General features: G+C 40.6%; 1 protein-coding gene across 2 annotated transcripts in view; it reads right to left on the bottom strand.

The window, feature by feature from the left end:
- LOC6614276 overlaps positions 1-13,841 on the bottom strand; it is a 36,904-nt gene extending 23,063 nt beyond the window's left edge. The window contains exons 1-6 of one of the 2 annotated variants that reach the window (XM_032721861.1): positions 13,445-13,841; positions 8,928-9,882; positions 5,134-5,331; positions 4,785-4,937; positions 4,535-4,723; positions 4,298-4,469 (exon numbers count right to left, since the gene is read on the bottom strand). In XM_032721861.1, the coding sequence (XP_032577752.1) occupies positions 4,298-4,469; positions 4,535-4,723; positions 4,785-4,937; positions 5,134-5,331; positions 8,928-9,534 (1,319 nt within the window). In that variant the 5' untranslated portion in view covers positions 9,535-9,882; positions 13,445-13,841. The remainder of the gene's footprint in view (positions 1-4,297; positions 4,470-4,534; positions 4,724-4,784; positions 4,938-5,133; positions 5,332-8,927; positions 9,883-13,444) is intronic. The other variant, XM_032721862.1, reaches the window with a different exon arrangement.
- Between the last annotated feature and the right edge of the window lie 3,442 nt (positions 13,842-17,283).

The following is a 17,283-nucleotide window of genomic DNA, read 5'->3' as shown; positions in this document are numbered from 1 at the left end:
AAATACAGGGAACCCAACCTTTTTCCAACCTAAAAACGCCACGTGGATATGAAATACAATCAGCTCAAATACCGAATGCTCCTGCGATTTCTGGTCTGAAGTTGCTCGTGCTGCAAAGCATTTCCGTTCGTTTTTGCTCTTTTTACCCGCTTGGCTGGCTCGTTTGGCCTTCGTTTGGGCCAACCCACCGCACCCACGTATTGATACAAAATTGCAGTGGCAAAATGATTCAGTTGGGTGCAATTTCTGGCATAGTTTGCATAAAAATCCACATGCCAGAGCTCCAGCTGAAGTGTCGATGGCACAGAAATTGGCACAAATTAAGAAAAGGAACGACAAAATCGACAAAAAATATAGCCACAACAATCGGGGGAGAAGAAGAGAATTCTCGAATATTTTGGCCGCCGGAGTTGGACAATTGTTATCTGGAAAATGCAGACCAGAACTGAACCAGCCAGCTGAGGTGGAAATGCTCGGAGTAGAAATTCAAATGAACAATCTGCATGCTCAGCCCAGTTCAACTCGGAATAACCTTGGACCGAACCAAGTGACTGTCCCCCTTTCGTACGTACAGTCATAATATTTGGTCCGCCTTTCGCCAATGATTCTGGGAATGCGGCTGAATTAAAACCCCAGGCTCTCTTAATCATTCCGTCCTCTTCGCTTGAATAAAACCCAAGTGAAAGCAGATCTCGGGGAAAAATTCAATTGGATGCGATGCCAAGGATGCCTGGCACCCATTCACATGCTAAGCCAGAAAAAATACCGAAAATTGCCATCTGTCGGTGGATGTGTGTGTTAATTCACTCAACACCTTCGAATCCCATTGAAGAGGGACATTATCGTAATCCATTTAAGCCAAGAGCTGACTGCAGCAATCGATGCAATGCAATCAAACACTTTCGAGACCAAATAAAGCTTCCCCGTACTTTAAAGAGGTTAAGCCAGGAGACAGTTTTAAAAAATTGAAGCTTGATTTTTGTTAAAAAAATTTGTAAAAATTTGTGTATGGTTCAAAAAATGCATACACACAATCTAAATATATGATGTTAATTTAAATTAATTTAATTTCCTATTAGGATTTATGAAGCTTACTCACTTCTCAGAATCTACAAAAAATATTTACTTGAGAATCAAGTAAGTTAGTTCTTATATGTTTTTAAGGAATTATTTCGTTTTATATAAGGGAGATTTTTTATTTTTCTAGTGCAGGCAAAGTTCGGCAGCACATGTTCCCGGCTTATGAGGGATGAGCCCTGGCTATCGGCACTGGGCCAAGTTTAGGGCTAAAGTCTGCACCGCACGGCCACAGCTACGTGAGCTTGTGTTTTCCTCTGACTTTGACAATTTGTGGAAGCTAAAGCAATTTTGGCCCGGGAAAGTGAGTTGTGCCCCCAGATACGGGGTCTTGGAAAGACCACTTCATCGTCGAAGTTGTCGCTGCTGCGAAGTTGTTCGCCATGGAACAGTGTGATTTATGATTTTCATATGGGTAAGAGTTTATCTCCGCCCAGTTGTTGCCCCTTATTAGCTCGGCTGGTGCAAAACTGTCACAAGTTGAGCTGCAACTGCGATTAACTCGTTAGACACACAATATGTGCGATTTCTCTCTATATATTTTGTGTGCGGTGGCACAAATATAGATACTGGAAACTGGATACTGCTTGCTGGAAACGAAATGCACAATTTGTCAGTGTGCTGGTGGCAGGAACGAAGATTGATGATGTCCTTAAGGCTGCATGTAGCTACTGGAAAAACACACACACACTCGTTTGCAGCGAGTCCTGTGCAGGCAAACCGAACATTTATTATGCCCCAGTCTAGCCTTGTCTCTACTACGGCTATAGTTCTAGTTTCTGTTCGATTTTCATTTAATGAATTTTTAATATGCCTTGCCTTTTATTTTGTCTATTAACTGCGCTTGTCTTGTACTTTCTGGTCCACATCGCGTATACGTGATATGGCTGAGTTGTTGCATTTATATGGTGAAATAATAATGAAGTAAAATATTTTAAAAATATTTAATTGCATAGGCTATGAATTTGTACAACGATACAACAAACTCTTATTCTCTTATTTAAAAACAGCAGCTTTATCATTAAGATTTTTGTAGTATCAAGCGGCATTTATTGTTCCAAAATCAACAAACAATTGTTAGCTTTACAAAGTTCTTTCATGGAGTGCAATCTAATGGAATGAATTGCTCTTTTTTGCGCCAAGTGGCCAATCAGAATCTATGGCATTCAAATATGCATTTCAGACAATAGTTTAGGTAAGCTCGGCCAGGAGTAAATAGAGATCACAGGCAGGCAAACACATTAGGCTGGGGCAATAGGTAAATAATTTGAATAAATTAACAAGTTGAAAAAGCATACATTCAAATCAATGGGCAGGATTCGGACAGAGGTTCTATTAAATATTTAGGAAGCCTAAGACCTGGAGACAAAGACTTATGCCTGTTTGTGAGAGTGGGTTAAACAAATGCTACTGTGACTCTCCGTTTGTTTGCACTAGTAGTTGTTACCTGTTTGTGTTTCAGTGTGTGTGAGAGTTGTGTGCCTTTGCAGTAAAAGCGATGAGCACATTTGCTCAGTAATTCATGCATAATTCATTGCATTCATTTAACACTCGCTCTGGCTGGCACACATGCAACTGAACCTCTACTCACTCACTCATTCACTTGCTCCTTCTGCCGTAATTTCAGTAAGCTGCCACACGAGGCTGCAATTCCCACGCTCAAACCGAAGCTTAGCTCATTCATTAAAACATTTCGAAATGAGCCCTTTAGTAGCGAGGTATTCCTACTTTCTAAACGGGCTTGCAGATCGAAAATGGTTTAAATTGAATAAGACTAGGTCTAATCAAATTCAGTTCTGTAACTCCTGGAAATTCAAACCTCTTTACAAAGAAATATGTTAAGTTTAATTCATTTTGAATAGAAAAATTGGTTGGCTGATAGTACTCAATATTCCAACGCACTAGATAATTGAAGCCTTACCCTAAATTAGACCTTTAAAAAATGTGTTCTTCTTGTAATATCCTGTTTCAAGTTTGTTTCCCCAGTAGAGCCTAAAAAGGTCGTATGCCAACTAGTAGAATCGACAATTTACATCAGCAAAAGTTCTGGCTTGGGTTTTCAAGTTACTGTGCCAATTTGTATTAAGGACAAGAAAGCAAGTAGAAAGTTTTCAAAGGCGCACACACACGCTGATAAAACCGACTGTTGCCTCATAGTGTTTGTGAGCGGGGAATGGCTGGAAGTTTGTGGCTGAGTGTGTGCTGGCGTAATTAACATAATTACTATTATTGTGCCGTTGTTGATTTAGTTTTACATATTTAGTTACATGCGCCTTTTTTCATTTCGTATGCAAATTGTTTTTTAGTTCGCTCTTGTGTGCTCTGTGCGCATACAAATGAACTTCCTCCCACACAAGCGCACAAAGTCCCACACATGCATTAAATGCTGATAAATAAAAAGTACTCTTAAGTCGTGTTTATTTTTAAGCGTTTAGAGCTCATGCTTTAATGAAAAGGGACACTGGCATACTGATAGGATTAGCCGTCGGAATGCGTGCAATGAATACGAAATTATAAAACTGCAAGAAACTGCAAAATTAGGAACGTAAGTTAATTCACTTGAATGTTTGATAAATTTATCAATTATAAAGTGACTAAATTGAATCCCTGCCATCCATCAGCATCGAAGTGGGTGTATTCCTTATGCTGGTCCCTCGTCCCTGGAAATCGCCATGAAAATTTTAAGCCATCGTCATTACTCCTGATTAGTCAAGGTCCTATAAGCGAAGTTTGATGAGGATGTTGAGCCAAAAGGCCTTTACGCCTCATTGACACCGAGGAGCTGCAAGCTCGTAAATTTAACGAATCATTAGGCAGGTCACAAAGCCGCCAAATACTGTTGGCCTGACGAATTGAATCAAAGGACACAAAACACTATTCAAATGAAGATGCCAGTGCAAATGAAGTAGACGCGCTCATATCGCCACAGAAAGCACTGTGCGAAAATAAGTGACGATATTTGAATTTTAAAACAAAATGAACTGCCAAACAACAGATGTATCATATGCAAAGGGCATTGTGCGTTGTTTCAAAAGATACCTTTTGGGAAAGAAAAATGTTTGGAGCTATTTTAATTTTGACTCATGTCTCCATACCCATTTCTTTCCGTGTAGACCATTGAAGGGTATTAGCAGGCATTACGGCTGTTTATAATGGTCCGCATATCGCTGATGCGGCTGTTGGCGCGCCTAAATAATTCAATTGGTCGAGGACTACTCACCGACGATGGCGCAAACAATCGAGCAGGACATCGTCGTCCTCTGCCTCCACGTGCTCGTTGAGCGGGCATTCGAGGGCATGGGCGATTTGCATGGTCAATTGCAGGGACTGATTGCTGGCGGCCCAGTCGGACATCGCGGATCCGGACATGAGGATGGCCCTGTGAAAGAGGCCTGCGGTGGAGGGGAGCACAATATGTTCTCATCGAATTATGCCAGTCGTAATCCACCCGACTCACCTGAGGCCACCGGCGATACCATTAGGTAATTGACACACGCCGCCCCGGTACTGTGCCCCATTAAAGTGACACGCGAATTGTCACCGCCGAAGGCTTCGATGTTTTCCTTGATCCAGTGTAGCGCCGCAATCTGGTCGAGCAGGGCGTAATTCGCTATATTATGCGCATCGATGCTCGGCCGCAAGAATCCTGTAAGCGGGTAACCACTAAATCAATTTAGTCTGAGGGGAAAATTCTTTAAAAGACTCACCCAACACTCCCAGGCGGTAGTTGACGGTGACCACAATAACCTCTCCATAGCTGGCCAAGACGGAGCCATCGTAGGGATTGCCACTGTTCCACTCGAAGGACTCGCCGTGCAGATAGACCAGCACCGCGTATTGCTTGGGGGTGCTTTGGGGCTCTAAATGTAAGATATTAATTAACATTAGCTTGGATTTCTCATATAATTCATAAGATTATAAATTTAGAATAAAATCGTCTTTTAATGAGCAGAGATTAATACGCACAATGTATGATAGCACATTAATTGCATTTTATTGGTAACAAGTTCAGACTCTATCAAATTTTGAGATCTCTGCTATATGTGGCGGACCTACCTTCATGTGGCACATACAGATTGAGATACAAACAGTCCTCGCTCTCCGTTCGCAGATAAGGAAGCAGTCGACTCAGGTGTTTATGACGAGCCCGGGACATATTTTCACTGCCGTGGGGTGAAAGATCTGGCAATTTCTGCGGACACACGGGCGGGAGATGTCGCGCTATCTTCAAGCCCTGCCAGGGCAGTGGGGCACCTAGAACCATACAGAAAAATAAGAAACATATTACTCAGTTTTTCTATTACTAGATCAAAGGCTACGTATGAAAGTTTGACAAGACTTTAAACCAATGTGAAATACATTACTTTAGGAATTATTTCCTTAGCTTACAAGGATACAAAGAAAATCCCTTTCATTGAGAGGAGTTAGACTCAGATATTAATTGCTTTCATATTAAATTTTAGAGAGAATTTTCATTACTCAGCAACAGTTTTCCAGAAATGTAAAAGCTTTTACGACGTTTTTACGAAATACATTTCTACCCAACGTTGCACAAATCTTTAAAAATTCAATATCCCCCAGCAGAGAACTGACAAAGAGGGCATACCGAATGACATCCTAACCCATTGTGGCCAAACACATTTCGCTTTTTCTCCTCTCTGTTTCGCATCCATTCGATTGCTTGCGAAGCGCTGTGGCCAAAAAGTCAATTCCGTATTTATGTAACACGGTCAACAGGCACTTGAAAACGCCATAAACAAGCAAACACAGACACTGCCTTCACACCACACAGCTCGCCCATCCTGCACACAAGTGCCATCGGAGACCAAAGGACACTCGGTGCTCCGTATTTGGTCCTGTCCGGATCCGATTCGTGGCCAAGTTGACTGCGGTTACGCTTTGGTGTTGCAGTTAACGTCAAACCGTGCTCGCAGATGCGGAGAATCGTCGGTGAGTGGACAACCACGATTTGGTCAAGTTAGTTCGGATTCCGGTCTCTGGTCTCTGCTTCCGAATCCAAATCCAAATTCCTGCGGTCTAGGGGATGCTGAGGGACAAACCGGAGCAGATGAGGGCAATCCATCTCGGTGCAGAATTGGCAAATCGCTTACAAATTTTGACACCACATTGTTACGGCTTCAGATTGTTTTGCGGTTATTTAGGAGCGATCGATATGCAAATGCCGTGGCTTACGCAAATTAAGTGGCTTCAATCACACGCACAGCTAGAAATGAAAATATTACTAGAAGTTCGAGCCAATTCAATAATGATATTAGCATAGCTGATTGCCACAATTGATTTAGGTCAGACTAATATACATACATTTAAAAAAATTGTACCATAATTTTAAAAAATTTTAAAAATAAAGAATTATTGTAAAACCTTATTAATTATACTACTAAAAGTTATTACTTCAGTACAACTCTAAGGATACAATTTGCAACACAATTTCTTTTATTACTCCAAAAGAAGAACTTCGAAAGCCCTCGGCAAATTATCTCAATCATGTTAAATTAATATAACAACTTTGTTTTGGACAAATAACAACAGTATTTGTATCCCCCAAAGCCAGTTCAAAATCAATGCCAATTCCAATTTCGCTACTAAAAAGCAGCACCACCTAAAAAAAAAGAAACATTTACACTTTGACACATTCGCAGCGAACAAATTTCATTTTGTCGCGTTATTGAGCCCATAAAAATGCGAAGAAAAGAGCAAACGCCGAACGCGGATTCAATATGCGGATGTGAGCATTATTTGCATTTTGTTATTAATAAATTTGGCAACAGGCAAAGGAAAAGGCTCCAGAACGATGTGGCCGAAATGGAAAACGCAGAGCTGAATCGAAAACGATGTGTATTTGTTTGGTTGTCGCGCACAAACAAAATCTATCACACAAACGCACAGGACTCTGTTTGCATACGGGTTTGAATGTCCTCCGCTTTGACAGGCTCTCTACACATTACGCATACGCAGCGTGAGCATATTTGCATTGGCTTATATTTGCGGGGCGAATTTCAAGGCAAGTTGTATCAGCGACAGCCTGTTTGCCATGCCACACTCACAACAACTTCCCCTGACAAATATCTCCTCGCCGCCCGTCTCCGGTTCCTGTTATTGTTGCTGCTGCTGTTGATGTTGCTGCGGTGCTGCAATATGTTGCTGCTGTGTGGCGCTGCTATCCGCTCGGATTGAGTGCACGGCGCTGAAGTGCTCAATAAACTCAGCGCGACAAACGGCGAAGTGCAAACTGAAAGCGGAAAACTGCCTCTGGAAACTGCAACTGGAAACTACTACAGAAGCAGCACATCTGACACGCAAATCGCGGCCAACACTTTCGACAGCCTCTGGGGCGTGTTAATTTATTGTCTTCACGTAATGCAATTCGGAGGACCAAGGCATGTAATGCCGCCTACACTGAAAACATTGTTTGGACCTCAACTTGTTTTTATAGTTTCAGTGTCCTATTCAAATAAATGACGGTATTTCTTAGTTTGGGCACAGTTATTAGATACGAGTGGTAGTTTATAAAATTACATGTGAAATAAATTATATTCTTGATGCATGGCCAGTGAAAGCGGAGGACCAAGTGGAAGGCAGCTAGTTGTGGTGGCAACAATTGAAGCTGCGGCCTGTTTGTGCCCAGAACAGCAGGATGCCGGCCCGAAGTTGGCTGAAGTGTTGGCAGCTTGGCGGTCTCAAATCTCACAGACAAGTTGGCACGGCCAACGTAGCTCATGTTTTGATAAACAAACTTTAAATAGATATAATACCAGCAATTTTCACTATTAATTAAACAAGCAAAATATTCATGTACAAAGTCCGAAACATAATCGCACAGCAGATGGCAAAATAAAAGGGCGAGGCGACGGGGCGGGGACGGCTGGGATTTACATTGCAATCCTTGTAAAAACAAGCTGCAATAATAATAGCCATTCGAGACATGAAGCCCACACATACAGGGACGTGCTTTCGGAACCAACATCCTGCCAGATCGGTGTTAGAGAGGACACATGTCAAGTCCTGAAAGCCTAATGCCGGGCCAGCTTCAACGATAATTGCTTAAATTGCAGGCTAAATTCTAAGTGCCCCAGCAGCGTCCCCAGGACCAACAGGATGTTCTGGCATGGTCGGCAGGGGAAGTGCGGCGGCACATGTCGGTTGTTCGAGGAGTGGTCGCTCCTTCCGAAGACACCCCTGCCCCTGCTCCTGCTCCTATTTGAGTTCTGGGGTTTTTGGGGTTTCGAGGTTTTCGGGTTTGCCTGTTGGTGCTGCAAAGTGGCAATTTGCCATCATATTTGCGGTCACAAATAGTGCTGCCTGCCTACGGCGGGTCGGGCGAGTGGAAATAAATAGGTGGTACTCCCTGCCAGCAGGTTCGTTCAAAGATATCGTTATTTATATTATAGAATGTTCAAGTTAACTAACTTATATTGTATTATTTCAGACCTTTAAATAGTGTAAGCCCCTAACGACGACTTGGTGTATGCAAATAAATTGCAAATATCCATTTACTTTACCACAGTATATTTTAAATTAAACATTTTGCAATCAATGTCAAAAACGAGCTCATGCTGACTCTATTATTTAATTAATTAATGGTAAATATTTTTAAAGCTATTGCTCGATTACAAATGAGAAGACTTTCAGGGCTATTGCAAATTTGTTCAGAAGATTAAAAGGAAAAAAATAAAACTTAAAAGTATTTGTATACTTTCAAATTGAAAGTTCCATCTGCCAAACGGAACCCCGATCCAATCGGCATCATAAAATTATCATAAAAGCAATGTAGTAATCACTTCTTTTAAAACAAAGTTAAAGACTCTTAGTGGACAGTTTTGTACACTCACCCGGTGGCATGAAGCGTCGATTTCCGGTGGGTGCCTCCGCGTAGGGAAGCCCCAGGAACTGGTCCACTTGACGCAACCCGCTGGTCACCTGGAAGCGACGTGTGATGCCCATGAGCCGGCCCTGCTTCACCTGGATCTCCTGGGTGTACTGCAGCTTATCGGGGACCACGTGTCGTCGTTCCGGGTGATGAGTGGTTGACGGCTCGTGTTTGCTGGGGCTCTCGTCGGTGGCCAAAACTGCGGCCGTGGTGTTGTTAGCGGCATTGGTGCGGTCCACTTGGGTGGTTTCATCGCCGGCGAAAAGCTTGTTCAGACTCTGCCTGAAATGCAGCTCCAAGCTGGGCGGCGGGGCCTTGGCACGTCGCAACGCCTGATGGCCAATTGATCGGCTCGGATCCGAGTCCGGCTGAATTGTCGTCGTGATGTCCCCGATAACCCGGGATTGCTTTGGGGTTTCACGCAATTTCATTGCGTTTTCCAGCTCATTTCCTTTGTGCAACGGCTGCGTTTCGGCTGCCACGCCCATTGGGGGAACGTGGCTTAATAGCTTGTGATTGCCGCCGACTGTCAGCAGAAATAGCCAAAATGCTGCCAAACGAAACTTCATGGCCTTGTCTTCCGCCTCCGCCTCCGGGACCTGGACCTGGACTTTCCTGCTGCCTTCGGTGATATTTCGATATTAATTTCGGTCTTACACTTCCCGCTCTGTCCAAACTTTTCACATTCCGCTCGTGTTTGCTTTCCAGTTTGGTTAATTGTTCTTTTCGCCCAACTGTTCGCTGTTTTCCTTCTTTGTTGCGTGGAACCGAATGGCTCACATTTTCTGGACGCTGTATTTACATGGATTTTCTTTGAGCGCCTTAAATAGTTTCGACAGTTTGTTTACTCGTTGTATTTAGCCTGCTCCTTTGTCCAGCTTCTTGTATTTAATTTCATTTGCAACAAAAGTTTCGTCCTATTTGGTATGCGAAAAGAAAAACACGAGGAAAATGTTGGTGAGAAACACTAAGTAAATTGAAACAGCTCGACAATTCCATTATTATTTAATTTAAGTTTCTTTAGTTTAGGTATTACAATTGTGGTTGACTTTGAAATATTGCAACGTATCATAAAGTTAAAGTATTTGTAAGATTATATTATATTCGGATTTAGCGTTCAAAGGGAAGTTTTATTTAATATTTAGGTAACAAATAGGGAAATGAGCCAGTTTCTTTAAGAAAATTCGTATCCAAAATTAATGACCCCTTCTGATTGAGTCATAGCTCAGTTCTCAGTTGCACTGCATTTTCCAATTGATATGCCCCCTCTTGTGTGTCAGAAAATCGATGTGCTGTTCATTTTCAAGATTTCAAATAATATTTTAGGACTCATCCATGGAATGGTTGAGTTCATTTATTTATAGTGGCCCATTAGTTATGAATGCTTTAAGACTTTGGACTTTGTCAAATCGATTCAATCGGAGTGAACGGAAATGAAATAAAAGCGACGCTTTTCGTTTTGAATATGATAATAGTTGCCATTAAATCGAAATTTGTATACAAATACTGGGCGTCGAACAAACGTCCGTCTTTCAAGAGTCCTGACATGTGGAAAACGACTCGGAAGGCTTTTCAGAATTTAGTGCCGTGTAGTTTCACATTTGCGTAACGTAAACAAAAAGCATTCAGAATAAATGGAATGGAAAGCCAGTTCAGCGAAAGATTTCCCATGACGATTAATCATAAAAGCAGAAATACCAATGAAAATTCAATTAGGTTCCTCTGTTTCCTTCCATCTCGATTTATGTCGACACGCCAGCGAAGTGAGCTAATTTCGCCATAAAAGTAAAACAAACGCAAAATCTAAAAACGCTAAGGAATTTAAATGTTTTTTTACGAGCGTGCTTAGAAAAGCGCAGTGATGAAGGAAGGGGGAGGCCGCCTGGGCGGCACATGTACACACATGTGACAGAGTGTGGGGACTCTGTGTGTATTCGTAAGTATATATCAAAATAATCACAACGCACCGACACACTAAAAGCATTTTCCACAATAACAACAAACTAAGTAGAACGAGGAAATATAAAAGTGTACCAAAATATTGATGGCATCAGACGTGAATTTAACACCCTTTTAGGGCGCCAATTTATCGTTATTTTAACAAACATTTTTATCTAAAATTTTAGAAAAAATATTTAAAAAGTACGTAAACATTCCTTTTATTTCTATATTAACTATAAATAGAAGTATATTCTATATGTGTCATTCCCTTTTTAAAAGAATTTAGGGGCACCAGTGAGTGGCAAATCGCCTAGAGAAAATAAAAATCTCTTTAAATAATTTTCCTATTTATTGCATTATCTGTCCGATTTTTTAGTGCTGTGTGTGTGTGTTTCTCCGGATATGGCTATGTGTGCATCACAAACACAAATAAATGTCAAGGTACATTTGCTGTGAACATAAATTGACCTTTGCCAATGGGAAGACTGGATGAGAAGGGAGTTTGTTCGAGCACTTAAAACTTCCATAAATTCCGCTCCTAACTCGATCGAGAGCTAATTGAGTCGAGATAAACGGATGTTGTCTGTGGGCCAGCGCGCTCTAGCATTTTGTATAGTATTTTTAGAAGCAAACGAAATAGAAATCAATGCTATTTCTGTGATGTTTTCTTGGCAATCTGTGGGTTTAACGTTCCACTAAGTGAAAGTAAATTAAGACAGCTGTCGGTGGCCATTAAATGCAAATTTCGAGAAAAGGAAAGCCAAAACTGCAGGAGCCTGTAGAAATGGAAGTAATAAAAAATAAATAAATACAGACAGAGGATAGAACGCAGTGGCAATGCAAATTTAATCCAAACGCACAGCGTTAAAAATAAACAGCAAGTGCTTAAAAATAAAAACGAATGAGAGAAAATATTCACGGAATTTCGCTGCATTGTCCGTGCAGCGTACTCCATGAACACGAAATGTCGTCACCAAAGGCAAAAATAAACAAATAGAGGAATTCTCTAAAATAAAAGAGAAATCACAAGACAAACTTGCCAGTTGGCAGCTGGCGAAAGGAAACGCTCCGAATGGAAACAAGCTGGCAAAATGGGAAAATCAGCGAGAGAGGAAAAGTGCAATTGGAGCTTGGGCAAAGCGATTTGATTTGATTTGGATTACTCTGTCGCGAAGTCACTTATTTTCCGCCGGTCCACTTGGCCCGGTCAAAACAATTCGCGGAATGCAATTCTTGTTCCGTTAAAGTCTCTTAGCCGCGCATTCGGCATTCGGATGGATGGATGGGCAAAAGGGAGCAATTTGCGGGTCAATTGAAGTGTGCTGCATGCTCGAATAACTTCAAATTGGAGCGAAAGGCGTGTTCTTATGGCCGGATCTCATAGTCAATGTCGCAACACTGCGACGTTGTTGCCGAACAGCTGTGAACACTGTCATAAATTATATTCCAGCAGCGGTGTGACAATCCCGGCGAGAGTTGCCCCAGCGCTTTGTGATGCAAATGATGGCAGAAGGGCCACGAAGCCATGGGTTCCCATGGGTTAAGCCCCTTAACCTCCGGAAAAATAACATTGTACAACACGCGGACATACACGAAATTTGCATAATTAGCACAGAAATGTCGACGCATTGAAAGCTGTCACTTTTGACGCGCCAAATGAAATGCGAACTATAATGTACGAGCGGCAACAACAAATTAGTCGCAACTAATTTTAGCCGACTTGCAGAAAACAAATTTGGAAGCTGCAAATGCAAAACCGCGGCAAAAAGTTCAACAAACCCCAAGCCAAATGCAGAAGATCGTGCCGAACTATTTCGAATTATGCGATTTATTTTTGGTCTCCCTCGCAAAAACACACAAGTGGGCGGTGGGCGGTGGGCGTAGCGAAATATAGCGCAAATTAAGTGAAATGTTTATTTTTAAATAATTCGGTTACTCGAAACACAAGCAATTTAGTTAAATTTGTTTACACAATTGTTTTGTGCAATGAAAAAGGATTTTGTTTTCATTTATTTCGAGTAAACTGCTGTGAGCCTCGTGTTTAAGGCCCGAAAAAGCTAATTTGCAAATGGGAGCACCCGAATTCAAATCTAATACACCCCTCGAAATAAATTTGTATTGTCGGATTATCTGCAAAAAATATTCGGATTATATTTGTTTGCTATTATTAACGTTGCTTATACATATGTTAAAATGTTTACGAGCGTCACACATCACTGAATTTCAGAATATTTCCTCTGTTTCGCACTTTCGCATTTCGTATTGGGGGAAATCGAGCTCCGCAAGAATTTCTTTGACTTGATTTACCCGAACAACGAACGGAAAAAACGTGTAATATTTTTCCACATTTATTTATTAATTATTCTTCATATTTTCCATCGCAAAAGAGCATTTTTGGTTCTTAATTAACCCAAATAGCCGTGGAATTTTATATACGAGGACAACATTATTTCCTTTGGTAATGTATTTTCACGGGCTATTTGGCCATTGCATTGCCGATAATTATGCGCGTTGTCAAATTGAAAATTTGTGCATTACCAATTTGCGGTTGATTTGTTGTATCTTTGATCTGCCCGAAAGATGCGCAAAACAATTTTGGCAAGAACTGTGTTTTCGTTTGTCACTTTCTGCGGTCATGCACAAATAAATCGAGAACTTTTCGATTATTTTTCATTCACTAACGATTGCACCACACCTAAAATAAATCACTCTGCGACGACTTTACTTCTTCGAACTGATTAACACTGGAGCCTCCTTCTGTGCGTAAACATTTTCACTCGAGCACTTGGCACGCGCTCTGTTTTTGTCCCCCTTTTGCAGATTTTCTGGCGTTATTTTTGGATCACGTACAAGATTTATTTCACTGCCTTTTGGCTTGGCACAAGACTTCCCCCTGAAGAACTGAAAAACACGGAGCGATCCACATCCGACGCGATCTACGTTCAAACTGCAACTGTTTGGGGACCATTCCGGCGGATGAATATCTGAGTATTCTCGAGATCTTTTCTCTTTATCACGATCTTCTCTTAGATGTGAGCATTTTGTTTTTGTACCGGGAAACTCGCAAATAATGAACTGTACGCATATATATTCAGTTTTCTTTACAACATTACTATTACTTTAAGCTAATTAGAAGAGTGTCCTCGTAATTTCTAGAGCTCTCTTAACCGTCCTCAACATGTCTAAATCAAAGTTTTGTAAATATTATATACTTTCGTTTTAGAATCCACATATCACGTCGATTTCCTCTATTACCTATTTAATTAACATATAAAAGTTAGTTAGTTGTTAGCAAGCGTGAATAACGGAAGCTAGAATTTTTGCTGATTGCTGATTGCTGATAGCTTCAATTTCCTTAAACTTCCTGGTCATTACCATATCTTATTTGGGAAATTTCCACAACTTCCTCTTTAAGCATATGTAAATAGACATCTTTGGGTGTCGGGTGAAAAGACTTTCTTACTTCCCTTATCAAAGACTTCCTTCCGCAAATCTATCTCTAAGTCTAAGTGCACCGGCGGGAGCCAACTTAATGTCTTAAAACAGTCTGGCTCTTGGCCAAGAAGTGAAGAAAATGCAAAAACTGCCTCCAAAGAGACAAAGCCGAACTGCGACCTAGGTCTACTTCTATTTGCCAAGGGTTTTTGCATCGCAGTAGCTAAGTGACTTGTGTTTGACTTCTTCATTGCGCCTGCACTTCAACGTCAATTTGGTAAGGCCACTACACAATAAGAAAGATATTGTAGGTGATTTACAGAGCCACATTTCAAAGGTTTTTTTTCGCAAACTAGTTAAGGTTCAAGTCTGGGACTAAAAGAAATACCATACTATGTTAGCTGGGTTCGTGGAAGAGAGCACTCTCGAATAATATGTTCTTTTCTTAAAAACCATAGAAGAAAATGTTTCAATATTTTCCTAATTCAGTTAATTTTATTTATTATTATTTTATTATTTTTCCCGACTTTTGATTTGACTATTCAAAAATGAAGTCCACAGTTGTACCCATTGTGGCAAGAACCCATATACTTCACATCACCTATATGCAGCATGCCACTTTTCACGCCCATTTCAGCGTGTGCAAAGGAAAAATGGAAAAACGGCTGACAGCTTCGCAGAGCTTCACGCCTGGCTCTCTTTTTTTTGGCCACACACCTAAAACGCCTTTTCGGGGAAATTGAATTTTTCAGGCTGACATTTTCGAAGTAACTCGAGTAGCTAATTTACGACCATCAAAGTGCGCCAATAAATTTTGTTTAATAGCAAGTTAATTAAAATCGAAGCCCCATGCCCGAGACGCAGTACTTTAATACAGAAGGGCATTTAAAAATAACCAAATTCGACGTCAATGCGGCGGCATACACTCAACCCAAATATCCAAACATAAATACCGCAGCCAAGAAAAAGTCGATGACTTTTTCATTTTAAAGGTGAAAAAATTAAGTTAAATATTAAAATAATTTTTAAATGTTTTGTACGTAAGGTGCTACCGCTTGCGGTATTCTAGGTCAAAAACGTTTCGACCCTTTAAGGAATGTATATTCTTGACCGAGATCACTTGCCGAGTCGATTTTTCCATGTTATTGTGTCAAATTCTTTAGCTAACAACTCTTAGGATTTCACTCACTCCCACTATCTGCTTAACAGGTATCTGAAAAACCGAGGAAATCGACACGTATTTGTATCTCGCTTTCATCTTCGAATGGAGTTACAAATTTAAATCACAATTTAGTCCGTCTCCAATTGTTTATATTTAAACGAGTTTAGTTTGCATGCTGTCAATTTGTCGACAAATATTTTTCTTCTTTTTAAGGGTTTTATTATTCATGCTTGCTCAATAAATTCAGTTATTTTATTCTGGTATATATTAAGTTCGCATATTTATGGCGCTTGGGGTGCCAAATGGATTTCATAAACAAATTAGCCCAGCTTGCTTACAAATTGAAAAGAAATGGATATGATAGCTGTAATTTCAGCAATAAATTTTTGCCAAAGTCCTGTCAGTTATCTTCGGAAATAATAAATAATAATAAAATTTGGCTAATATTTATACTCGTTACTCCTAGAGTAAAAGAGTATACTAGATTCGTTGAAGAGCATGCCATAGGTAGAAAGAAGCGTTTCAGATGATATAAATTATATATGTTTTATTTTTTTTCTAATGTAATCAGATCATTTGTTAAAATATATTTTTTCCTATTTTTTGAATATTCATTTGACAAGAGCACTAATAAATGGCTGAATATTAGTCCCTCACTACGTTTCAAAATTCCTGTTGAAATTAATTTAATTGCTGCATAATGAAAAACAGCGTGTTCAGTTGCCTTGATATTGCCAAATTAAAAGCAAGCTCGCCCGTTGTTAATAAAATAAGAATAAATCCTCGTTGTCTATGGAACTTTTTGGCTTTTGCTTCGCTAGTATTTTATGCTTAGTACAACTAAGCTCATTTTGGCTCATAAAGGGTTGACATTTTTAAAACCCATCCGATTTCTTGCTAAATTCCCAGTCACATTCCCTTTTGGCACACTTACACAGGGTCAGGGATCTTGGTCGAATGACTAGCAATTTGCGATCTAATTAACTTCGATTCTAACGACAAGGACATTTACATAATTGCATTCTGTGGTGCATAATTCTGCCAAGGGACACGCCCAGTTTTAAACCTAGATAAGAAAAAATTAAACCATCGCAATCAAGTGAAAAACGAAAGTTGCCCATGGCGCAGACGACAGGATAACTGAAAGAATGGAACTGAAATTAGAAAAGCAAAATGACACAAAAAGCGAGTGCGAACGTAATTGTGTTTTGCCGCTGCCACTGCAATTGGATCCTGGTTCTGGCCATATGGCGGCCACATTACACCGAGTTAAACGAAGGCCGCGGAGCACAAAAAAATCGGGGGGGAGACTGTCAAGGAAGAGGCAACGGTGCCAAATGAAAGCCAACTCTAATTAAGTCGGCAATGGTCAAGTTGCAGAAACACAAAAGGAAGGGCGAAAAGAGCCTTTTTCCTTTACTGACCAGAATTAGCAAAAGTTCCAGCAGATATGACTGAAGGCATTCCCATCAAGGAAAAGCCACAGCGGATGATTTAACTCGGGAATGCACCGGGTCAAGCCAACGTATTTGGCGCTAATTACATGCCTTAAGTCGGGGAATTATGATTGCAGTTGGGTGCTCTTAGGTTCCCGTAAAGCGGAAGTATTTACCGAAAATAAAGCGAAGGAGCTGAGATAGTAAACTCTACCGGCTCTAGACGGAATTAAAGTGGCTAAGTATTTGACTTGAGGCTGCCAACGCAAAGTGAAGAGCAAATAAATTAGACAAAAATTGCTCTAGAAATGCCCCAAGAAATGCACTTATTTTTGCCTTGTTGA

The sequence above is a fragment of the Drosophila sechellia genome, chromosome 3R (assembly GCF_004382195.2).
Source record: "Drosophila sechellia strain sech25 chromosome 3R, ASM438219v1, whole genome shotgun sequence".
NCBI lineage: Eukaryota > Metazoa > Arthropoda > Insecta > Diptera > Drosophilidae > Drosophila > Drosophila sechellia.
The sequence above is the reverse complement of the archived record's forward strand: the minus strand, read 5'-3'. Positions and strand labels throughout refer to the sequence as shown.